The sequence below is a fragment of the Neoarius graeffei genome, chromosome 4, assembly GCF_027579695.1.
Source record: "Neoarius graeffei isolate fNeoGra1 chromosome 4, fNeoGra1.pri, whole genome shotgun sequence".
Lineage (NCBI taxonomy): Eukaryota > Metazoa > Chordata > Actinopteri > Siluriformes > Ariidae > Neoarius > Neoarius graeffei.
In genome coordinates this window covers 70,729,845-70,755,502 of record NC_083572.1, presented here as the reverse complement: position 1 = coordinate 70,755,502, position 25,658 = coordinate 70,729,845, and the positions used below count along the sequence as shown (strand labels likewise).

Sequence of the window (25,658 nt, the reverse complement as noted above, 5' to 3'; positions counted from 1 at the left end):
GGGAAGACCAGAGAAAGAAATCGGTAAGAAATGTGCATGACTGTTGAATATGTGCATACATTTATACACCACTCTTATACAAGGCGACTTTACGCTGTCTGTCTGTCTGTGTGTGCGCGCACGTACGTCTGTGCTAAATGCACTGCCACTGTCACGGAATTTAATTTTATATGTATATATTATTTTCATACAATGTTTTTTTTATATTGAAAGATTGGCCTACCTCACCATTTTGAGCGGTTTCTTGTGCCTTTGAACAACTGGAGTTGAGATATTGTAAAAGTATTTAATTTTATATATTTTTTTTATTTCTTTTTATATAGTTCTATTCTAAAGACTAGCCCAGCTCATCTCAAAACCATTTCAGAAGGTTGCTGTAATGTTAAAAATGTAGTAAAAGAAATGTGAGAAGTTGGAACTGTGTGTTTTCATAATTTTATGTTGGCGTTAATTTGATTGCTTGTGACAAGACGAGACGCAATTTCATTAGTTTTTCTGAAAGTGAAAAAATACATTGTATTCATACAACATATTACTTGGAAGTTATGTAAGATTTTGGCTCAAGCCAGGTTGAAAATATAAGTTAATGCAAAGCATAAATTGCAAATTACAAGTTGAAATTATGATTTCATTGTATTTGAAAACTTTCCTTGGTTTAAATTATATTTTTGAATTAATATTACTACATTATTTACTTTGTTCAAACAATTTTTTTTTTTATTTGAGAGAAACTAAAAAAATTAAATGTGACAAGTTGACGCAATTTTTTTTTTATTTGATCCAAAGAGTCACTTTTTACAGTGCGACACCGAATCCTGGCAAATGCCCCCCCCCATTTTCCCTTCTACATTAAGAAATCTCCATTTTTTTTTTTTACCCCAATGATGAGTTACTTTTGGTAAATTAAAAAATCTGATGTCTTTGTTTTGTTCAAAAGGATTTGCACATCCAAAAAACACAGCAAAACCTTCTCATATCGATCAATAACAACTAACTCCGCTGAATGAAGCACAACAAGCATGCCCCCTGTCGTGGCAGCATAGTTGCTGTTGCTATGGGGTCATATGATGGTGCAAAACCTCTGTTGAAGTTATTGAAAGAAAATGTGCTAAGGATACACAATTCTTCATTAGTATACTAAAACTGATCATGTCTCTTTCCAAAAGAACTAATTTAGACATTTTACAGCCAAGGAGAGGCGGGGGTGGTTGATAATACTTATGCAATCAACAATGCAACTTTTTTTTTTTAATTTATGACTAAAGATCACCCACTTTTTAATTATTATTATTATTATTATTATTATTATTATTATGCCTATTTGAAATTGGACTATGTGTAATGTGGCACCTAAAATGAGTTTCACACATTTGATTTAAGATTATTTTATGAGCTATGGTTTCAAATGCAGCAATGAGATCCAGACACCAGCACTGATGTCTTGCCATGATGGTTCAAATAGATACCATTTAGAAACTTATCAGGGCAATCTCTCTTCTGTCATGGGACTGAAAGCCAGGACTGAAATTTTAGATATTTGTGGATCAAATATTTTAAGGTGAAACTTTTTAAGTGCTATAAACAGCAGTTCTATTTTCATACATTAATTCATTATTTATACAGCTTATCTAACAAGGATCAGGGGGAGCTGCAGTCAAACCCAGCTGATTTCGGGTGACAGGTGGAGTATACCCTGGGCAAGTCTCCAGGGCTATTGTAGGGCTAACACAGAGATAAACAACCATTCACACTTGCTTTCACTCATATGGGTAATTTAGAGTAGCCAGTTGACCTACTCCAAAATATCTCTGGACTGTAGGAGGAAACCAGTGCACCTGAAGGAAACCCACACAGGCATGGGGAAAACATGAAAACTAAGCACAGGAAGGCCCCAGCTGACCAGCAAGTTTGAACTCCATATACATTTTATATCATAAAGGAACTACTTCCTGATTTCTTGATCTAAATATTGCACAAAGAATTGTTAGTTTTGTACACCTACCTCCTCCATTCTTGTAGCATAAGTATGGGAACCTCCACACATTTCCTAAACCGATAATTTGCCCAGCGACAGCCAGGAGAAATTCAACTTTATTTGACCACTGGCCTCTCTCTGGAATGTTGCCCTTTGTATGAACACTCTCTGATTCTGGACAAGCCAAATTTAACTGCTTCTCTGGATCATAATTCATCTCCATATCACTGAAAGAAGGTAAAAAATGTTAGATGACATCTCCATTGTTATGGCTACACAAACAAATATATTTCTGAGGTTGCAATAATTTCATGACTTTAGGTCGAGTGAAGCCTTAAAGCCAATGTTGAAACTCCTTAAAAGTTAATATTAACTTGAGGGATATTTAAAAGGTCATAGGCAACGGTTTTCAATTTATGCACATTTGAAACTTTATATGTTAAAAAACCCTCTGTAATTTTCTTCTGGTCCCAAGAAGTATTGTTAAGTAATAACTAAAATAAGTTAGTGCGGATCGCGGCGAATTTCTGTTCGGTGATTTTCGTGACCCCTCGGCGCGTGACGTCATTCAAGACAAACAAACCGCTTGAGTTGAGTCCACTTCCGTTTACTTGCATTCCTGTTCGGCTTGAGTGCAGACGTGCATTCGGGAATTTCCAAAGAAAAAACATGCCTTATTGTTGTGCAGTGAACTATAACAATGGGACCGGTTCAGGAAGAAGTTTTTACCTTTTTCCGAGAGAGGAGAAGATGCAGAGAGAGTGGATTGGCTTTTTCCAAAAGAGGAGAAGAGGCAGAGTGAGTGGGTTGGCTTTTTCCGAAAGAGGAGACGAGGTGGAGAGAATGGATTGTGCATGTGAAGCCAGAGGGTTGGCTTTTTCTGAAAGAGGAGAAGAGGCAGAGAAAGTGAATTGTGCGCGTGAAGCCAGAGGGTTGGCTTTTTCCGAAAAAGGAGAAGAGGTGGAGAGAGTGGATTGTGCGTGTGAAACAAAATCAAGCAGTCAAAGAAGAAACGGACCAGCAAAGCTCAAGTAAAAAGGAGAAGATTGGAGGTAAACATCTTTACCTTTGCTTGCAATTGGCAAGTCAAGAATCCTGAGGGATCCTGTACAATCATTGTGGAAATGAGACAAAGGGATATTTCCTCGCTTAGAGTAGGCTATAAATAGTATAATGCCGCGGATGGCAGGCTAATATGGCCTACCGGCGCACTGTCAAGTAATTGTTACCGATATCCACTAGGGAGAGCAGTTTAATTATTCTTTAAAAGGGCTATTATTTAGTATGACGACGAAAGTAAGAATTTATCATAACTACCAGGATAAATTGTTTGGGCGCAAGTCTTGTTGAGGTCCGGGGTCACTGTGATCAGAGTCAGCAGAGTCGCTGTCCGATTCAGAGGCTGCACGGTCAAACCAGTGAGCCACATTCACCAATTGCTTCGCAGTGGCCATAGGTTCATACATATATGGTGTGGCAGCGGGGGCGTGGTCAAGCGCCGGTCTGTGACAGGAGGGCAGAGTCAGGGAAGGTAAGTGGCAAGAATCACTACACCTGAGAGCAATTAACCTGTGTTTGTGTGTCTTCCCAGTGACCGCGCCCTATATGAGGAGGGAGAGCGAGAGCAGAGGGAAGTCTCTCCCGCACCCGATGACTTGCGTGTGTGTGTATGCGTGTGGCTGGGAGAGTGTGTGCGAAACTGAAAAGTTGAGCAATAAACGCTATTGTGAACCTGATCTCTGTCCTGCCGTCCTCTGTGCTCCACCCACCAATAGTGAACCGCTACATATGGTTTCACCTCTCGATATTCAATTTAGAGAGTTCCTACTTCAAAATCGCTATCACTTTCAGACATTTTACACAACCTCTCACGACCAAAGTCCGTACACATGTGCTCGGTTCGCAAGTAAACACAGAACTGCTCCCAGTCTGTTTGCCCTGAATGTCACGATGACTGTCCCCTGGCGGTAAAAGTGCACGTAAGTGAGATGTAAACAAACCTTCGGAACTTGCGCAAACCAGTATATTTTAACCATTTTATTCAATTTTAGGGTGCAAATTAGACACCAGGAAGACTGAATTCGCTTTTTGGGTCGTTCTTCTAGAAAATAAAGTTGATATTCTACGTTCCACCTCCGACCCTTGCCTATGACCTTTAAAGGCTACACTGAGGTTAACAAACCTTTTGTCTTTATAAGCAGCTCCCTACACTGTCCCTGTGTATAGCTTTAAATAAATTTTTGACACACCATCTCAGTATTTCCAATAAATGAAGTTTTATGTAAAGAGTCTATTCAAATGACACTTAGCCTGCCAAGCAAATTACACCCTGCTTTAGCGGTATGTGTTTGAAGTAGCAGCCAGAGTCTGATCAAAATATTTGTCACATAAGTCAGTCATATTTGCCAACTCTACCGATTCACACTTTTTAACAGGTGAATACCGCCTACTGCTTTTAGTTCTAAAAGCAAACACATTACAAAACAAGTGTTGCCAGGCAAAGCAAACCTCACCCGGCAGCACTTATTTTATACCTAAAGTATATGTTGATAATGGTAATATTTCTCAATCATCAGATGTCAAGTTATAGTCCTATGAAAATCCATGACCTTGAGTTTGACATTTCAAAATCATTCAAGGTCAAAGGTCATGGTGCCATATGAAAGCCTATATTGCACTTCCTACAAGTTGATAATGGTAAATATCTGTCTTCCATCAACTGTTTTCAAGTTACAACCCTCTGAAAATCCGTGACCTTGAGTTTGACCTTTCAAGGTCACTCAAGGCCAAAGATCATGGTGCTAAATGAAAGGCCATATGGGAGTACCTATATGCTTATAATAGTAAACATCTGTTTATCGGCAACCGTATTTGAGTTATAATGGAAAATGTTATTTTGACCAAAAGGTTAACCTTAACCTTCACCTTGACCTGATTACCCCCAAAATTTAATCTGGTAATCTACGGACCATTGTCCACCTACCCTGAAAATTTGAAGTCAATTGGTGCAACCGTCTAGCTGCTAGATTGTTAAGACAGACAGACACACACAAACAAATGAAAGTTTGAAAGAAAACTATGAGAGATACCCCCATCATGTAGCATATCAGTGGAAGCAGAATTGAAAGATGAACATTTTGGAATTGGTTTGAAGTAAATATGATGAATATGAAGGAAGATATCAAAAAAAAAGATTGACCTTTTGGTGACCTTGACCAGATGACTCTCAAAATGGTTCTATTTGAGACCAATGCCCAACTATCCTGAAAGTTTCATGAAGATTGGTCCAGCCATTTTCCCATAAACATTGCTAACAAAGAAACCCCACTGAAAACAATACCTCAGCCCCAGTGGACAGTTGTCCCGGGCGAGGTAATCATCAGTGAACACTGTTGGATTCCCTCTTCTGATCTCACTTCAGCTGTTTTCGGCACAGGGGATACAAGTATATAGCATCAAATAGTCATATTAAGTAAAGCTGAGAGCCAATGGAATGGGATAATGATGTTGAATCTAAATTGTATTGCTCTATCGCACCATTCCACTGGATCTCTTTATGGTTCTATCGACTCAGCAATGAGCTCTGATGTTACAACAAATCATGCCAGTATGTGTAAAAACCAAACACCACTGATGGTGAACAATGAAAATCTCATCTCATCTCATCATCTCTAGCCGCTTTATCCTGTTCTACAGGAATGCAGGCAAGCTGGAGCATATCCCAGCTGACAATGAAAATGCCAAAGGAAAAAAAAAAGATTTGCTTTGACAAGTTCAAGGTGACTTTGTCGTCGGATCATCCATGCATCAAAGCACTGAGGCAAGGTGAGAAGCATGCATTTTGTGAAGTATGTTGGTCTGATTCCTCAATCAATTTTCTATATGGTACTTGGAATGTGGGGGGATGGTGCTGTGCAGCCTGATCTACTACTTTTAATTATCTTAGGGTTGGCAATTTTGTATAACTGCAGGGCTATATATGACAAATTCAACAAGAAACAGCACAGAATTTGATGTACAGTACTGTGCAAAAGTCTTCAGCACATGTAAAGAAATGCTGTAGACCAAAAATGGCTTTTAAAAAAAGTAATAAGCCATAATAAATGAAACAATGTCAATATTTGGTGCCAGACTTTTTGCTTAAAAAAAAAATTCATAGCCTCAGGTACCTACAGTTAGTGCAGTTTTATAAGGAAATTAGCTGTAGGTTTTACTGAGCATCTTGCAGAACCAGCCACAGTTCTTCTGGACACTTTGACTGTCACACATGCTTCTTAATTTTGCAGCAAAACCCAGTAGCCTTCATTATGTTTTCTTTTTCAATCTGAAAAGTGCTCTCTTATGTAATTTACACACATATCAGAGGACCTTACACGGACATACAAACACATACTGCCTCATTAAAAAAGCACAACAAAGACTATATTTCCTGAGAACACTCAGGAAAATCAAACTGTTGCAACAGCCGCTGATGTCCTACCTCTGTACCATTGAGAGTGTCCTCACAAATGGCATCTTGATACGGTATGGTAAAAGCTTTGCAGCAGATAAGAAGGCACTGTGAAGAGTCAAAAACTGCAGAAAAAAAAACCAAGTCACCAACAAGCAGCTGTTTGCTCTTGAGGACAAATACACATCCCGCTGCCTGCAGAAAACATGCTGTACCCTAAAGGACTCGTCCCACCCCACTCATCAGCTGTCTGAATGCCTGCTCTCAGGCAAGCATAACAGAACAAACACAGCATGCACCACAAGATTCAAAAACAGTTTCTATCCCAAATCTATCACCACACTGAACTCTGCTCTGAAGTCTCACACACACACACCACAATCAATAATGTGTCAATCTACCCATATCTTGTAATGTGCTACAAACAGACTCCCTGAACTACAACTCCCATAACACACAGCACCCTCTGTCTCCCACCTACAGAATCACAGCTGACTGTCATTTCCTCATTTACCTGTCCCTCCATAAAAGCTCTCTTCTCACATACACTTTTGTGAGTGAATAGGAAACTGCTTCAGAGGTACACCTGGACTGCTGTTGAGAAATGGATAAGAGGGATACTTTTGGATACATGTTGACTTTTCCAAAAAGCTAAGTGTTTGTTTACTATCTATTTGTTGCAGTACTAAATAAGAGTAAATGGCAAAAAGATCTTGCAATGAATTAGAAACTGAGGAAATAGAAAACAATTGTAAAAACATGAGAACTGATTCCATGGTAACTGTGGTACTTAGTGCCACAGATCCAACAATCAATCTAGCTAAGGTCAACCCATATAAAATTTGGCAACATCTTAGTAAAAGAATTTGAGAAAATATTGACATTTCTCCAATAGGGGAAAAAAGTTAAGGTGCAAATACCAGAAAATAAACTGACCTCTATAACAAGCCTGAAAAAATTGACTAATATTGATGTCAATGTAAGTAAACTGGAAGAGTACAATGAGATCAGGGGGGTGATACATGGGGTGGACCCTGACTTGTCAGAGGAACTATTAGAGGGATTTAAGGAATGTAACAAAGATTTGACAATAACCCAAGTTTTCAGATTCGAAAAGGGTGAGAACCCAATACCAACAATTATGATAAAAATGAGATCATTATCAGAATTTTTGAAATTTGGCTATTTACAATTCAAAATAAAGGAGTACATTCCTCGACCCATTAGGTGCTACAACTGTCAAAGATTTGGTCATACTGCAAATAGTTACAACTCCATCAAAAGATGTAAAAAATGTGGGCTAAATTATAATGTAGAGGAATGCCATGAACAGTTGAAATACCCAAATTGTGGGGGCTCTCATGAAGCTAGTTCAATTGATTGTAAATTGTTTTTGGAGGCCAAGGAAATTATCAAAATTAAGTCTGTCCAAAAGATGTCTTATGCTGAAGCAGTCAGAAGTGTCAGAAAAACACAAATAGAAACTTCTAAACCTGATGCTTCCCCAAATAAACAGGATAAACAAAATGTCAATCCCCAAGAAGATAATAATTTCATTAAAGCAAAGGATTTGGCCATCCTGCTTTTTAAGGTATTTACAACTTTCTCAGAGATGAAGAGTACAATGACTAGCAGAACTTTCTTTGTAACTCAAATGGTTGCCAATTTAAATGAGTTATTAGACCTTCACTTGAATAGAGATGAAATTTTAACATCTCTCGGAATTGGAAAAACAACTGAACTTTCTAAAACAAATGAAAATAAAACTACCAAAAATACATAATGAACAATGGTTTACATATTGCAATGGAATTGTAATAGTTTCCTTAATAAAACTCTAGAATTCAAACAGTATCTTAATTCTTTAGATAGTCTCCCTGACTTGATATGTCTTCAAGAATCATTAATTAAAAATAAAATGGCTACTTTTGATAATTATACAGTACTATTTGCAGATACAAATAGAGGTTTAGCTTTCTTGATTTGTAAAGATATTTCTTTTTCATCTTTCCAAACTCTTAATTGTGAAGCAATCTCTGTTAAAATAAATACTTCAGGTATTAATGTGGTAAATGTTTATTGTTCTCCATCTTTTCCGTTGAGATATATATATATATATATATATATATATATATATATATATATATATATATATATATATATATATATATATATATATATATATATATGCTTGACAAGTTTGAGTGGTACTGCATTAGATATTTAGTATTTTAATAAGATAAACCAAACATTTACAGGACACCATATCAATTTTCATTGGGTGCGTCCTTAAACCCCTTCATAACATAACACCTTTGCGAAGTATTGTTCTGTTCACAGCACATATCGAGCCTTGCATTTCGATTGCTTACTCTGATTCTGACCCTTACTACTTTCCTCTCATTTCTCACTCTTGCCTGCTTTGTTTGCCAATTGCTTGACCCTTGTTAGTTTACGGTTTCCAACTTTCGCTCTTCAACGTGGCTTTGATGACCTTCTGCCTTCCTCCACGCTTACATCCGTAAGTGTCTGCATCCTTACACTCAGGTGCTGAAACTTCCAAAATGTCGCTTATCTTCCCAAGGCCAAGGTCTCTTAACTTCCTGTTAGTGATGATTGACTACAGCTGGTAGTTTCTCTGTGCCTTCATAAAAAGGGTTTGTTTACAGCACTCATTGGATTGACTAACACAGTAAAATGGGAAAGTCCAAGGAGCTCAGTGCAGATCTGAGAGGATTGCAGATATACACCAGTGTTCCCCAACCTTTCTTGAGCACACCACCAAAAAAAAATATATAAAAAATGATCTAGTCTCAATTTATTCACAATTTCCTTAGTGGGAAACCTGGGCCTGTTTAGTTGAACACAAAGCTGATATACTCGTAGGAATTGAAGAAAGACACACATGAAGATCTTCAACAGCTCTGAGTCACTCTCCTTTTTAGTTTTTATACATGGGTGCAAGTGTAAAATTTTCAAAAACCTGAAAAGTCTGACAGTCAGACATGCATGGCACAGCCATGCAGAGGGAGTTACAAAGGGGGGTGAGCCCCCCCTTAGGGCTCAAATTTTTTTTTAAATTTACAAGTTAATGGTTGTCTCTCATGCAAACATTTATATTAGTTATATGATTTGCATATTCACATCAAATGTTTAAAGGTCCCCTTGCATAATTTTCATTAATTGTGCAGTGGTCTCTAGTATGAATGAATGCCCTGTGAGCTGGTTTTGGTGAAAAAATGCTGTGGTTCTCCTGTTTCAGGCTGTTCTAGTTTGGTGGAGGAGTGGATGGTGGGAGAAGGGACAGGATTTCAGCTCTAACTCATTAATATTCATGACATGTAAACATGTTACCTCTGATTGGCTAACAGCACTGTGATGCTACGTCCAGTGGGTCAGAACAAGCGGATGTGGGTGTCTTTGTAAAAACTGTTTTGATTGGCTATTATGGTCTCGACATTCATGTTTTGACCAATAACAATGTAGATAACACGAATTTTACATCACATTCAACAAGATGGCGACTTACAAATAATGTGTAAACATCGTTGGAGTTAATAAAGTTTGAACAGCATGAAGGAACATACCCCAACCCCCCAAAATTAATAAAAAAATTCTCAATGGATTTGGCATAATATAAAAAGGTCGTTTTACTCAGAAAAAGTGGAAATCTGCTGAAAAGCAGAAAATTCATCCCTGCCTAGCTTGTGACCATGTCATGCATGCTAACATGGAGAATATGAACATACTATTTTGTAACAAAAACCTTCGAACAAAGTTCATGTTTTACTTACAGCTTGTGAGCTGGTGGTCGATCGTCTTGACTACAGATCCAAGTATTAAAAACAACCTCGAAGCAAAATCACTACAGTAGGCACCGAAGTTTCAAAAGTCACTGTGGTCACCTCTTCCATCTTGCAACGTTGCTCCGCTTAGGTTTCGTTTCTGTCGGCGGCTCCAGCCCGACTTTGGACGTTCGTAACTCGGGCAGGGGAGGTCCCAGCCTCCCCAAACTTGGCGGCCAGCAACCTCTGCCCTCTCCCCAATGAACCAGTGCTGCCAGGGCAGGCTGGCCCCATGCCTCGGGATGTAATTCGCCCCAAGGCGAGCCACAGAGCTCCGCTTAGGTTTCATTGCTCTCGCCAACTCCAGCCCAATTTTGAATGCTCGTAACTCACGCAGGGAAGCTCCCAGCCTCCCCAAACATGCAACGTTGATGTGTTTATTTGTGGCAGTAACACAGGCACGAACTTGTCCAGACATATTTTCAGCTTGCTGTCAGGTCCTGTTCGTGAGCTACTGACGAGATGGGCTCTGCTATCTGTCCTCGTGCTTAAATCTGAACTTTCTTCCCGTGGGCGGTTGCAAGCCAAGGTGGGTGAGGCCATGAATACTAATTTTCGATGTGACGTCACTTCGTATGGCTTTTTCAGATCCGCTCGTTTTTCCGACTATTTTATTTCATAAGCTACAGGGAATGGGAGTAGAATTACATTTTCACATGCAGCATGCATATGCAACTCGGAGTGAACTATGGCATTTCAAGAAGAGCCAGTATTAAACGTTTTTGGTGGAAGGGCACCTTTAATACATTTAATCAATTCATCTGAAATAATATTTCAAGTACAAGGCTTGATATTTCAAAAAAGAAAATCTAGAAACTACTAATTTAAATGTTGAAACAACCATTTTTAATATGCTTTTGCTGTGATACCATTTTTACAATATATACACAGCTTGAGTTAAAATAAGGGGCCACATGTCTTGATGTCCTCAGAAACTCCTGGATTTTAGCAAATAAGATTCAGCTTTTTCCATTACAAAAATATCTATTTTATAATCCATTACTGACTACAAATGAGTTTTCAACCTAACAACCACATTAGAAAAGATGATAAAAAGCTAAACTTATTTCAAGACCTACCTTACTTTTATTTAATAATTGAAAGGTAATCAAGTGTCAAAGTTTATAAAAGCAGATACTTATAATGAATAATTTCAATTCTAGAAGAAAGCGCATTGCATTTGCACATCACACAATATCAGATGACAATTTAAATCACCAATAAATGTTTTGAATTCACTTATTACTACATAGCACAAAAATCAGAAATGCACAGCCAATATCATTAGTTTCAAAATTATTATTGTATTTGAGCCTTCCAATAAACTTAATTTTGATCAGCAACCAGAGGCAAAGCACATGGATCTGTCGCAAGGGAGGGAAGCAAAATAAGGCTTATTATAAAAGCTGAAGTTTCATTGGACGACAGTTAATAGTGAGCAATCAAAAGCACTGTTCAAACTTGCACCAAAAGAAACGGCGACTCATGGGAATAGCTGTGTTGATTTGGTCGAACAACGTGCTACATGCGTGAAACGTATCACATGTATAACACCGTGAAACAACGGGCTAGTCAGGACCGCTCATCGGTGAGTGGCGTATAAATTGAATGAGGTTTGTGGCGAAGACAAGATGAAGATTTGTCTCGTGCAGAAACTGTACCGCGGTAATACAGAGTGAGACAGTGAGAGGGTCACCCTTATACCCCCCCGAAAACCTCAACGGATTTACACAATTTGGAAAAATTACTTTCAGAACCAAAAAACCAGAGCTTCCGGCACATGCCAGAAAACTTGCACCCATGTTTAAAGCAGTCATGCTTGAAAAGCCCAGCTCGCATAGATAGGTTGTGGAAAATCACCTTTTTTGCTTTCTTCTGACCTCTACTTGTACTAGGGCCTTCATCTGGGTCAGAATTTTCTCCAGGGCCCAGTTTGGATTGTGTACTTTTTCAAATATTTATCTATCGCCATCACCACGGTCACACCCGAAGCATTACTAATTCTATTGTTTGAATGGCAACAGGTAGATACACAGGTCAATTAGCTACCTGCTGCCATCTATTGGAAGAGTATTTAATTGTTCTGCTGGTCAGTATACGTTGCTGGTATAGATGAACGAAGAAATTATTTGCAGTAAATTTTCGGAACAATTAAGTGAAATTGGATAATGTCCCACGGTACACCTGATCTCTCATGGCACACTAACGTGCTGCGGCACAGCGGTTGGTAATCACTGATACACAACTCAGGAATGTCTCTTGGAGCCATTTCTAAACAAATGCAAATTCCAAGATCAGTTCAAACAATTGTACGCAAGCTAGTGTGAGGTGTAGTCACTTTGCTTCAAGAAAACTCAAACTGTCACCCTCAGCTGAAAGGAAATTGATTTGGATGGTCAGGAACAACCTGGGAACCACCATGACACAGCCCTGCCGTGAACTAGATGATGATGGATCACTGTCTACAGTTCAGATCACCATGAACTAAGAGGCTGCTATCTAAGAAATAACTGCCTGCTCCAAAATTGACACCTTCAAGCTTAAAGTTTGAAGCTGACCACATGGACAAAGTAAAAAAGCCTTCTGGAGGATATGGTCAGATGAAAAAGATCGAGTTGTTTGGCCACAATGACCACCATGTACAGAGGGACATTGTACCAGCTGGTGATGGTGGTAGAATCATGCTCTGGGGCTGTTTTGCTGCCAGTGGAACTGGTTCATTGCACAAAGTGGATGGAATAATGGAGGAGGACTACCTCAGAATTCTTCAGCATAAACCATCAAACTTGAACACGACTTGGGAGTTACAACAGGACAATGAACCCAAACACATATATCAGAGCTGGTTGTGGAGGATAAATCAGGCTAACATTAAGCTTAAAACAAGTCCTGACTTCAACCCTATTAAAAATATATGGACCATACTTATAAGTCAAGTCCATGCCAAGAAAAAAAAATTAATTGAACTCTACCAGTTCTACCATGAACAGTCATGAAATATCCAACCAGAATTCTGCCAGAAGCTTGTTCATGGTAAACAAAAATGTTTGGTCAAGGTGAATCTTATGAAGAGACATTTTCCCCAAATATTAGGTGTGCTGTATGTACTAACATACTGTCAGTAGCTAACATACTGTCAAAGGTCTTAGAGGATTTTGCTGAATCGGTTGGAGGAGGTTGCTGTGACCTCGGACAACCAATTTGGCTTTAAACCTAAACATGGTACTGATGTGTGCATTTTTGCACTAAGAGATCCTTGATCTGTATAATAGGCACAACACAACCATTTTTATGTGCTTCATTGATGCTTCTAAGGCCTTTGATCGTGTAAACCACGAGAAATTGTTCTTAAAGCTACTAAATAGGAGTTCCCAAGGTTCTATTAGAATCTTTGGCCAAGTTTACATTAGACCATATCTGTCATTTTCTTCACGGATGCACTGTCCGTTTACATTAAACCGCTGGGAAACAGGAATCTGCCAGGGTCCACGTATTCAATCTAGATCGTGTCTGGTCCGGTTCTGTGTAAACATTGAGAGTACGCTGTGCTGAGCTCTAGCTGGCGTCGTCACTGGACAACATCACTGTGACCTCCACCTTCCTGATTCGCTGGCGTTGGTCATCTGACGCGACTGCTGAAAAACGGCGTGGACTTCCACCTTGTATCACCTTTCATTAAAGAGTATAAGTATGAAAATACTGCAAATACTGATGCAAATACTGCCCATTGTGTAGTTATGATTGTCTTTAGGCTTGCCATCCTTCCACTTGCAAGTAGTAAGTGATATGCACTGGGATCACACACAGCGGCTCAGTCCCGAATCGTGGCTCATGCACTTCACTTGCGCGCTCTGTGAGCTGCGCAGGGCCGGAGTGCGCACCCTCCAGAGGGCACTCGCTGTTCAGGGCGGAGTGATTTGGAGCACAGGATGCCTGCGGAGCCGAGCGTATCAGTGTACTGGTGTTGCTGTGTGCACACTAATCGTTTTAAAAACGTTAATCTGATGATCCGCTGATATGGTCTAATGTAAACCCCACCTTAGCCCATGTTTACATTAGACCGTATCAGCGGATCATCAGATTAACGTTTTTAAAACGATTAGTGTGCACACAGCAACACCAATACACGATTTCCGTGCACATAGCAACGCCAATACATGGATACGCTCGGCTCCACAGGCATCCTGCGCTCCAAATCACTCCGCCCTGAACAGCGAGTGCCCTCTGGAGGGTGCACACTCTGGCCCTGCGCAGCTCACACAGCGCGCGAGTGAAGTGCACAAGCTGTGATTCGGGACTGAGCTGCTGTGTGTGATCCCAGTGCATATCACTTACTACTTGGAAGTGGAAGGATGGCAAGCCTAAAGACAATCATAACTACACAATGGGCAGTATTTGCATCAGTAGTTGCAGTATTTTCTTACTTTTATACTCTTTAATGAAAGGTGATACAAGGCGGAAGTCCGTGCCATTTTTCAGCAGTCGCGTCACATGACCAACGCCAGCGAATCAGGAAGGTGGATGTCAGTGACGTTGTCCAATGATGACGCCAGCTAGAGCTCAGAACAGCGTATCCGCGTATTCTGAATGTTTACACAGCACTGGACCAGATACGATCTAGATTGAATACGTGGACGCCGGCAGATTCCCGTTTCCAGGCGATTTAATGTAAACAGACAGTGCATCCGCGAAGAAAACGAGACAGATACGATCTAAAGTAAACGTAGCCTTAGTGTACTGGTATGGGCAGCAGTCTGTTTGTGAAATGGGGTAACAATATGTTTGACCCTTTTAAAGTTGGAAATGGAGTCAGGCAGGGGAGTTTGTTGTCCCCTTTTCTCTTTAACATATATGGATGGTCTCTCAACACTTCTAAACAGCTGTAGAACAGGCTGCATGATTAGTGACCACATCAATCACCTGATGTATGCAGATTTGGTGATTCTGTGTCCATGCAGTGCTGGGTTTCAACAGCTGTTGAGAGTATGCTCTCAGTATGGCTATGACTTCGACATTAAATACAATGCCAAGAAGAGTAATATAATTAGAAGTAAAGATGATAAATGGCCCATTCCTAATTTTTTCTTGTCTGGTATAGCTCTCAGCATATGCAGTGAGGCTAAGTATCTGGGCCATTACATAACTGAGTCTGATTGTGATCTATAGACAGTATCGAATGGTATATGCTCAAGCTAACATGCTTATAAGAAAATTTGGAATGTGTTCATCCTATGTTAAAGTAGCACTTTTTAAAGCATTTTGCATGCCGATGTACACTGCCCATCTGTGGAGGAGATATGAGTAGTAGCATCCATAAGCTCCATGTGGCATATAATGATGGAATGAGGCTGTTATTAAAAGTGCCCAGATGCAGTAGTGCTAGTTATCTTTTTGTGCAAGTTGATGTCCCCACATTAGGGGTCGACCGATAATCGGCCTGGCCGATATATCGGGCCGATATTCTGCATTTTTAGGGTTATCGGTATCGGCCATAATTTCCACCGATATGCCGAGAACATGCCTTTTTGCAGCCATTTCATTCCTAACGCAACTGTCACTGCACGTCCTTTCCTGCACTCGCCTCTCTGAGTTCAAGAACACGGTCCCGCCCACCACATCTGATTTGTTTAGCCCAAGGGATACAGCCACACAACACGCGTAGCTAAACGCTGTGAACTGTTTCAAGGCAGCTGTATGGGCACTCGGGCAGAAGCAGATCCCACTTCAAGGTAAGGACACGCTGCTTTTGCCGCAATAAGTCACAAACACACAAGTTGCAAAAGCACAACATTATATGTTTACATTCTTCATCTACTACTCGTTAAAATTGTCCATTTGCATCTGTGTAGCCAGGCAAACTTAGCTTACAGAAGGAAGCACTTGAATTAGCCTACAACCAACTAGTCTCGCTGAAACTACATGTAATGCTTCCTTCACTACAATATAATCCTCCTAAATTGGGAATATTAGGCTTGGGTGTTAAAAGCATTAGAATGTAGATGGTTACTCAAGTTGTTGCATAATAGGGAGTGATGGCCTACTTATGTTTGATTTTACTTTTTAAAAAATGCTGCAGGCAGCTCCCTACACTTCATTTTATTTAAAAACTACTTGAAGTTGGTAAGTCTTACTTGGTTCTTAGTGTAAAAGAATCCAGAGTGTATTTTCATTTATTTTCCATTAAATAATGAGCTGTAATATAGTAGGGAGTGATTTATTTTATTGGTGAATATTTTATTTCTCATTTTATTCTAACTAATGTTTGACTTTACTGTACAAATGCTGCTGGCATCTCCCTGCACAATTTCATGTTCAATTTTACAATTAAACATACATTTCATGGATATGAAGGTCTGTCAGTGTGTGCTATGTTTAATTTCATGTGAATTATAATGTTTACATTTATCGGTTGCACATATCGGTTATCGGCATCCCAATTCCATAATAATCGGTATCGGTCCTGAAAAAAAACATTGGTTGGTCCCTACCCCACATGTCCTGCTGTACTCAGGAATCTTATGTACAGATGTATGTGTAGGTTAACAGCGTCTAGCAATGGCATAATTGTAGCCTTAGTGAATCCTGCAATGAGTGCAGTTAGATTTAACTCCACATTGTGGAACCATTGGAGATGCAGTCTGTATTGTATGTGACGACCTGAGTTTTTCATGGAGGTTTTGTTTTTTTTAGTTTATTTTTTACTAAATCTATAATGTCTATATGTCTTTATGTAGTTATGTATCTATGGACTGCTCTTGTCTGAAATAAAGGTTGATTGATTATATTTTTGACCCTGCGTTGATTTCAGAAAACCCAAAGAAAAATATAGCTGCAAGCAGCAATGTGGGGGCCAAGCAGCCTATGAGCCTAGTCGTCAGGCTCACAGAATGCATTTGGGCCAGACAGATGGTCACGAGCACCCACAAGAAGTTTCATGTCGATATACCATCGTTTGACTGAGATACAAGGTCATTTGCTGTTCAGCGGCTTCACCATCAAATTCGATTGACTGTGATGGCTGAAGTTACTTCAAATGTACTGGGTGTGTGTGCTAAGACTGCTGAGATATGAGCTCAATGACATATGAGCCAAAACATATTTTGTATAGTTATAGCGCCACCTAATGGCCAATGTGCACCAAATTTGGTATGGGCCCTTGAGGAGGGGTGGGGCATAATCCCACCAAGTGTGGTTAAGAAAGGTCAAAGGGCTGCCGAGATATGAGCTCACTTCCTGTTTGACACCTTCGCAGCTGCGTTTCATTGGCTGCTGCAGCCAAACATTTTTAACATTTCAAAACACTGAGGATAACTTTTGTGTGGCTTGGTCTAATGATGCTATCAACCAAGACTGGCCAAATTTGCTCAAATTGAGGGAGGAGTAGCAATTTAAATGATTTTAACAATTCAAAATGGTGGAAAATCTACCAGGTGCAATATGACAGGGTGCGTTTGATTCGGTTTGACCGATGGATCCCAGCGATACTAAGACTTGGGCAATCAGCCGTACGGTTAAAAAGTAACAAGCAGAAATGTACTTCCAAATTTGACCTGTTGGTGGCACTAGAGTTTGAGGTGGTGAGCTGAAATTTGCTGACAAGAACTGTGAGGCAGCCTAGAATCAGTGTGCCAAATTTCTCAACCTCTCACCAGACGGTTCTATGGGTTGCCATAGAATTTCATTGATCTTAACAAAATTCAAAATGGCGGAAAATCCTCAAGGCAGAATGACATCATATGGTGTGATGGATTCAGCTTGACCCATGGATTCCAGAGATAGTTAAATTTTGTTTCTACCCAAAACGCATCATGAGATGAGCCAAAAGACATTTTTCCTATTTATAGTGCCCCCTAGTAGCCAATTTGCTCCAAATTTTTTGGTGCCCTTTGGGGAGGGGTGGTGCATAATGCCACCAAGTTTCGTCAAGATATGCCAAAGGATGGCCGAGAAATGAGCACACATCCTGTTTCACGTCTTCGCAGCCAAATTTGATTGGCTGCCACGGCCAAACTCTTACGAAATTCTAAAAACCGGGTATATTTCTTGTGCAGCTTAGTCCAAGGTTGCGATTTACCAAGTTTGGGAGAAATTGTTCAAAAATTGAGGGAGGAGAAGCATTTTAAGTGATTTTCACAATTCAAAATGGCGGGAAAACTATATGGGTGGAAAATGACAACATGGGGTGTGTTGGATTTGTCTTGGCCCAAGGATTCCAGGGATCCCAAGTTTTTGAAAATCGGACCAACGGTTCAAAAGTTACAAGCAGAAATGTACCTGCGAGTTTGACCTGTTGGTGGCGCTAGAGGGTTTGAGGTAGAGGCCTGAAATTTGCTGAGAGTAATGTTGAGACTGTCTAGAATCAGTGTGCAAAATTTCCCAACTTTTTACCAGACAGTTCTATGGGCTGCCATAGACTTGCCATGAACCAAGTTTGGGAGAAATTGGTCAAAAATTGAGGGAGAAGCATTTTAATTGATTTTCTCAAAATGACGGAAAATCTACCAGGTGCAATATGACGAGACCGGGTTCGTTGGATTCGTTTTGACCCGAGCATTCCAGATACTAAGATTTTGATGATCAGACGTATGCTTCAACAGTAACAAGCAGAAATGTACCTGCGATTTTGACCTGTTGGTGGCGCTAGAGAGTTTGAGGTGGAGAGTTGAAATTTGGTGACAAGACCCGTGAGGCAGCCTAGAATCAGTCTGCCAAATTTGAAAACCTCCAGTCAGACGGTTCTATGGGTTGCCATAGAATTTCATTGTTTTTAACAAAATTCAAAATGGCGGAAAATCCTCAAGGCAGAATATGACGTCATAGGGTGCGATGGATTCGTCTTGACCTAAGGATTCCAGAGGCAGTTGAATTTTGTTTCTAGCCAAAACACATGAGATGAGCCAAAAGTCATTTATCCTAGTTATAGCGCCCCCTAGCAGCCAATTTGTTCCAATTTTTTTGTGGGCCTTTGGGGAGGCGTGTTGCATAATGCCACCAAGTTTCGTTAAGATACGCCAAAGGTTGGCCGAGAAATGAGCACACTTCCGGTTTTGCATCTGCCAGCCAATTTTGATTGGCTGCCACGGCCAAACGCTTACGAAATTCTAAAAACCAGGTATGTTTCTTGTGCAGCTTCGTCCCCAGTTGCCATCTACCAAGTTTGGGAGAAATTGTTCAAAAATTGAGGGAGAAGCATTTTAATTGATTTTCACATAATTCAAAATGGCGGAAAATCTACTGGGTGGAATATGACGAGACAGGGCGCGTTGGATTCCTTTTGACCCAAGCATTCCAGGACTACTAAGATTTTGATCAGACGTATGGTTCAAAATTCAAAGTAACAAAATTCAAAATGGCGGAAAATCCTCAAGGCAGAATATGACGTGATATGGTGCGATGGATTCATCTTGACCCATGGATTCCAGAGATAGTGGAATTTTGTTTCTACCAAAAACGCATCATGAGATGAGCCAAAAGACATTTTTCCTAGTTATAGCGCCCCCTAGCAGCCAATTTGTTCCAAATTTATTGTTGCTGTTTGGGGAGGGGTGGTGCATAATGCCACCAAGTTTCGTTAAGATGCGCCAAAGGGTGGCTGAGAAATGAGCACACATCCTGTTTCGCGTCTTTGCAGCCAAATTTGATTGGCTGCCACGGCCAAACCTTACGAAATTCTAAAAACCAGGTATGTTTCTTGTGCAGCTTCGTCCCCAGTTGCCATCTACCAAGTTTGGGAGAAATTGTTCAAAAATTGAGGGAGGAGAAGCATTTTAAGTGATTTTCACAAAATTCAAAATGGCGGGAAAACTATATAGGCGGAAAATGACGTCATGGGGTCCGTTGGATCCGTCTTGACCCAAGGATTCCAGGGATACCAAGTTTTTGAAAATCGGACCAACGGTTCAAAAGTTACAAGCAGAAATGTACCTGCAAATTTGACCTGTTGGTGGCGCTAGAGGGTTTGAGGTGGAGGCCTGAAATTTGCTGAGAGGAATGTTGAGACTGTCTAGAATCAGTGTGCCAAATTTCACAACTTTTTACCAGACAGTTCTATGGGCTGCCATAGACTTGCAGAGGCGGAAGTGGACTGAAATATAGCTGCAAGCAGCAATGAGGGGGCCAAGTAGCATATGAGCCTAGTCGTCCAGCTCGCAGAATGCATTTGGGCCAGACAGATGGTCACGAGCACCCACAAGAAGTTTCATGTCGATATACCATCGTTTGACTGAGATACAAGGTCATTTGCTGTTCGGCGGCTTCACCATCAAATTCGATTGACTGTGATGGCTGAAATTACTTCAAGTGTACTAGGTGTGTGTGTGCTAAAAGACTGCTGACATTTGAGCTCAATGACACATGAGCCAAAACATATTTTGTATAGTTATAGCGCCCCCTAATGGCCAATGTGCACCAAATTTGGGAACAGCCCTTGGGGAGAGGTGGGGCATAATCGCACCAAGTTTGGTTAAGAAATGTCAAAGGGCTGCTGAGATATGAGCTCACTTCCTGTTTGATGTCTTCACATCTGAGTTTCATTGGCTGCTGCGGCAAAACATTTTTAACATTTCAAAACACTGAGGATATTTTTTTGTGCGGCTTGGTCCACTGATGCTATCCACCAAGTCTGGGCAAATTTGGTCAAAAATTGAGGGAGGAGTAGCAATTTAAATGATTTTAACAAAATTCAAAATGCCGGAAAATCTACCAGGTACAATATGACGACATAGGGTGCGTTTGATTCGGTTTGAGCGATGGATACCAGTGATACTAAGAATTTGACAATCAGACGTACGGTTCAAAAGTAACAAGCAGAAATGGACTTCCAACTTTGACCTGTTGGTGGCGCTAGAGAGTTTGAGGTGGTGAGTTGAAATTTGCTGACAAGAACCTTGAGGCAGCCTAGAATCAGTGTGCCAAATTTCTCAACCTCTCGCCAGAGGGTTCTATGGGTTGCCATAGAATTTCATTGATTTTAACAAAATTCAAAATGGTGGAAAATCCTCAAGGCAGAATATAACGTGATATGGTGCGATGGATTCGTCTTGACGGATGGATTCCAAAGATGGTTGAATTTTGTTTCTACCCAAAACGCATCATGAGATGAGCCAAAAGACATTTTTCCTAGTTATAGCGCCCCCTAGAGGCCAATTTGTCCCAATTTTTTGGGGGGCCTTTGGGAAGGGGTCCCGCATAATCCCACCAAGTTTCGTCAAGATAGGCCAAAGGGCCGCCGAGATAAGTGCACTTCCTGTTTTGCGTCTGCGCAGCCAAATTTGATTGGGTGCCACGGCCAAACGCTTATGAAATTCAAGTCACCGGGTATAACTTTTGTGCAGGTTGGTCCAATTATGCTATCTTCCAAGTTTGGGAGAAATTGGTAAATTGAGGGAGTTGAAACATTTTAATTGATTTTCACAAAATTCAAAATGGCGGGAAAACTATATGGGCGGAAATGACATCATGGGGTTCTTTGGATTCGTCTTGGCCCAAGGATTCCAGGGATCCCAAGGTTTTTAAAATCGGACCAACGGTTCAAAAGTTACAAGCAGAAATGTACCTGTGAATTTGACCTGTTGGTGGCGCTAGAGGGTTTGAGGTAGAGGTCTGAAATTTGCTGAGAGGAATGTTGAGACTGTCTAGAATCAGTGTGCCAAGTTTCACAACTTTTTACCAGACGGTTCTATGGGCTGCCATAGACTTGCAGAGGCGGAAGTGGACTGAATAATAAGAATAAATATAGCTGCAAGCAGCAATGTGGGGGCCAAGCACCATATGAGCCTAGTCGTAAGGCCAGCAGAATGCACTTGGGCCAGGAAATGCCCTTGTGCAGTTTAGTCCAAAGTTGCTATCTACCAAGTTTGGGAGAAATTGGTGAAAAATTGAGGGAGGAGAAGCATTTTAATTGATTTTTACAAAATTCAAAATGGCGGAAATTCCTAAAGGCTGAATATGACGGCATAGGCTGCGATGGATTCGGCTTGAGCCAACGATTCCAGAGATAGTGGAATTTTGTTTCTAGCCCAAAGGCATCATGAGATATGAACCAAAAGTCATTTTTCCTAGTTATAGCGCCCCCTAGCTGCCAAGTTGTTCCAAGTTTTTTGGGGACCTTTCTGGTGGCGTCTGGCATAATGCCACCAATTTTCATTAAGATCTGCCAAAGGGCGGCCGAGATGTGAGCACACATCCTCTTTTTTACGTCTGCATAGCCAAATTTGATTGGCTGCCACGGCCAAACGCTCATGAAATTCAAAAATCCGTGTAAGATTCTTGTGCAGCTTTGTCCACAGTTGCTATGTACCAACCTTGGGAGAAATTGGTCAAAAACTGAGGGAGAAGAAGCATTTTAATTGATTTTCACATAATTCAAAATGGCAGAAAATCTCCCAGGTGCAATATGACGAGACAGGGCGCGTTGGATTCGTTGTGACCCAAGCATTCCAGAGATCCTAAGATTTTGATGATCAGACGTATGGTTCAAAAGTAACAACCAGAAATGTACCTGCGAATTTGACCTATTGGTGGCGCTAGAGAGTTTGAGGTGGTGAGTTGAAACTTGGCGACAAGACCCTTGAGGGAGCCTAGAATCAGGCTGCCAAATTTGAAAACCTCTAGTCATACGGTTCTATGGGTCGCCATCGACTTTCATTGATTTTAACAAAATTCAAAATGGCGGAAAATGCTCGTCAGAATATGACGTCATAGGGTGCGATGGATTCGTCTTGACCCATGGATTCCAGAGATAATGGAATTTTGTTTCTACCCAAAAGGCATCATGAGATATGAGCCAAAAGACATTTGTCCCAGTTATAGCGCCCCCTAGCAGCCAATTTGTTCCAAATTTTTTGCTGCCCTTTGGGGAGGCGTCATGCATAATGCCACCAAGTTTCATTAAGATATGCCAAAGGGTGGCATAGAAATGAGCACACTTCCTGTTTTGCATCTGCCATCCAATTTTGATTGGCTGCCACGGCCAAACGCTTACGAAATTCTAAAAACCGGGTAAGTTTTTTGTGCAGCTTAGTCCCCAGTTGCCATCTACCAAGTTGGGGAGAAATTGTTCAAAAATTGAGGGAGGAGAAGCATTTTAATTGATTTTCACATAATTCAAAATGGCGGAAAATGTACAGGGTGGAATATGACGAGACAGGGCGCGTTGGATTCCTTTTGAGCCAAGCATCCCAGCGATACTAAGAATTTGATGATCAGACGTATTGTTCAAAAGTAACAAGCAGAAATGTACCTGTGACTTTGACCTGTTGGTGGCGCTAGAGAGTTTGAGGTGCTGAGATGAAATTTGGTGACAAGATCCTTGAGGCAGCCTAGAATCAGTGTGCCAAGTTGAAAAACCTCTAGTCAGACGGTTCTATGCGTTGCCATAGAATTTCATTGATTTTAACAAAATTCAAAATGGCGGAAAATCCTCAAGGCAGAATATGACGTCATAGGTTGCGATGGATTCGTCTTGAGCCAAGAATTCCTGACATAGTGGAATTTTGTTTCTAGGCCAAAGGCATCATGAGATGAGCCAAAAGACATTTTTCCTAGTTATAGCGCCCCCTAGCGGCCAATTTGTTCCAAATTTTTTTGTGGCCCTTTGTGAAGGGGTGGTGCATAATCCCACCAAGTTTCGTCAAGATAGGCCAAAGGGCCGCCGAGATATGAGTGCACTTACAGTTTTGCTTCTGCGCAGCCAAATTTGATTGGCTGCCATGGCCAAACGCTTGTGAAATTCAAATCACTGGGTATAACTTTTGTGCAGCTTGGTCCAATTATGCTATCTTCCAAGTTTGGGAGAAATTGGTAAAACATTGAGGGAGTTGAAACATTTTAATTGATTTTCACAAAATTCTAAATGGCGGGAAAAATATATGGGCGGGAAATGACGTCATGGGGTGCGTTGGATTCATCTTGGCCCAAGGATTCCAGGGCTACCAAGTTTTTGAAAATCAGACCAACGGTTCAAAAGTTACAAGCAGAAATGTACCTGCGACTTTGAGCTGTTGGTGGCGCTAGAGGGTTTGAGGTAGAGGCCTGAAATTTGCTCAGAGGAATGGTGAGTGTCTAGAATCAGTGTGCCAAATTTCACAACTTTTTACCAGACGGTTCTATGGGCTGCCATAGACTTGCAGAGGTGGAAGTGGACTGAATAATAATATTGGGGGCCAAGCAGCGAAGCTGCGAAGGCACCCATAGTGATTCTATTGTTTCTTCTTATTATTATTATTAGGGGCCAAGCAGCGAAGCTGGCGAAGGCCCCTAATGTGTTTGTAGGTTTTCTTATTATTATTATTAGGGGCCAAGCAGCGAAGCTGGCGAAGGCCCCTAATGAGTTTGTAGGTTTTCTTATAGTTATTGGGGGCCAAGCAGCGAAGCTGCGAAGGCACCCATAGGGATTCTACTGTTTCTTCTTATTATTATTATTATTGGGGGCCAAGCAGCGAAGCTGCGAAGGCACCCATAGTGATTCTACTGTTTCTTCTTCTTATTATTATTATTATTGGGGGCCAAGCAGCAAAGCTGCGAAGGCACCCATAGGGATTCTACTGTTTCTTATTATTATTATTCAACGTTCTTCCGCCTCTGCAAGTCTATGGCAGCCCATAGAACCGTCTGGTAAAAAGTTGGGAAATTTTGCACACTGATTCTAGACAGTGTCAACATTACTCTCAGCGAATTTCAGGCCTCTACCTCAAACACTTTAGCGCCACCAACAGGTCAAAGTTGCAGGTACATTTCTGCTTGTAACTTTTGAACCGTTGGTCCGATTTTCAAAAACTTGGTATCCCTGGAGTCCTTGGGTCAAGACGAATCCAACGGACCCCATGACGTCATTTTCCGCCCATATAGTTTTCCCGCCATTTTGAATTTTGTGAAAATCACTTAAAACGCTTCTCCTCCCTCAATTTTTGAACAATTTCTCCCAAACTTGGTAAATCGCAACTTTGGACTAAGCTTCACAGGAAACATACCCGGTTTTTAGAATTTCTTAAGCGTTTGGCCGTGGCAGCCAATCAAATTTGGCTGCGAAGACGCAAAACAGGAAGTGTGCTCATATCTCGGCCACCCTTTGGCGTATCTTAATGCAACTTGGTGGCGTTATGTAACACCCCTCCCCAAAGGGCACCAACAAATTTGGAACAAATTGGCTGCTAGGGGGCGCTATAACTAGCAAAAATGTCTTTTAGCTCATATCTCATGATGCGTTTGGGCTAGAAACAAAATTCCACTATGTCAGGAATCTGTGGCTCAAAACAAATCCATCGCACCCTATGACGTCACTTTCTGCCTTGGGGATTTTCCGCCATTTTGAATTTTGTTAAAATCAATGAAATTCTATGGCAACGCATAGAACCGTCTGATTAGAGGTTTTTAAACTCGGCACACTGAT

General features: G+C 40.8%; 1 protein-coding gene across 13 annotated transcripts in view; it reads right to left on the bottom strand.

The window, feature by feature from the left end:
• LOC132885195 (sodium- and chloride-dependent GABA transporter 2-like) overlaps positions 1-25,658 on the bottom strand; it is a 289,130-nt gene that overhangs the window by 120,849 nt on the left and 142,623 nt on the right. For 10 of the 13 annotated variants that reach the window (XR_009654557.1, XR_009654558.1, XM_060919569.1 and 7 more), the window contains exon 2: positions 2,003-2,202. The exons of 1 other annotated variant lie outside the window; for it this stretch is intronic. Coding sequence is in view for 10 of the 12 variants with exons in the window: in XM_060919569.1 (XP_060775552.1) it covers positions 2,003-2,202 (200 nt within the window). In the remaining 2 variants the exon portion in view is untranslated. Of the gene's footprint in view, positions 1-2,002; positions 2,203-2,704; positions 2,856-25,658 lie in introns of those variants that run through there. 2 more of the 13 variants (XM_060919563.1, XM_060919570.1) reach the window with 2 other exon arrangements.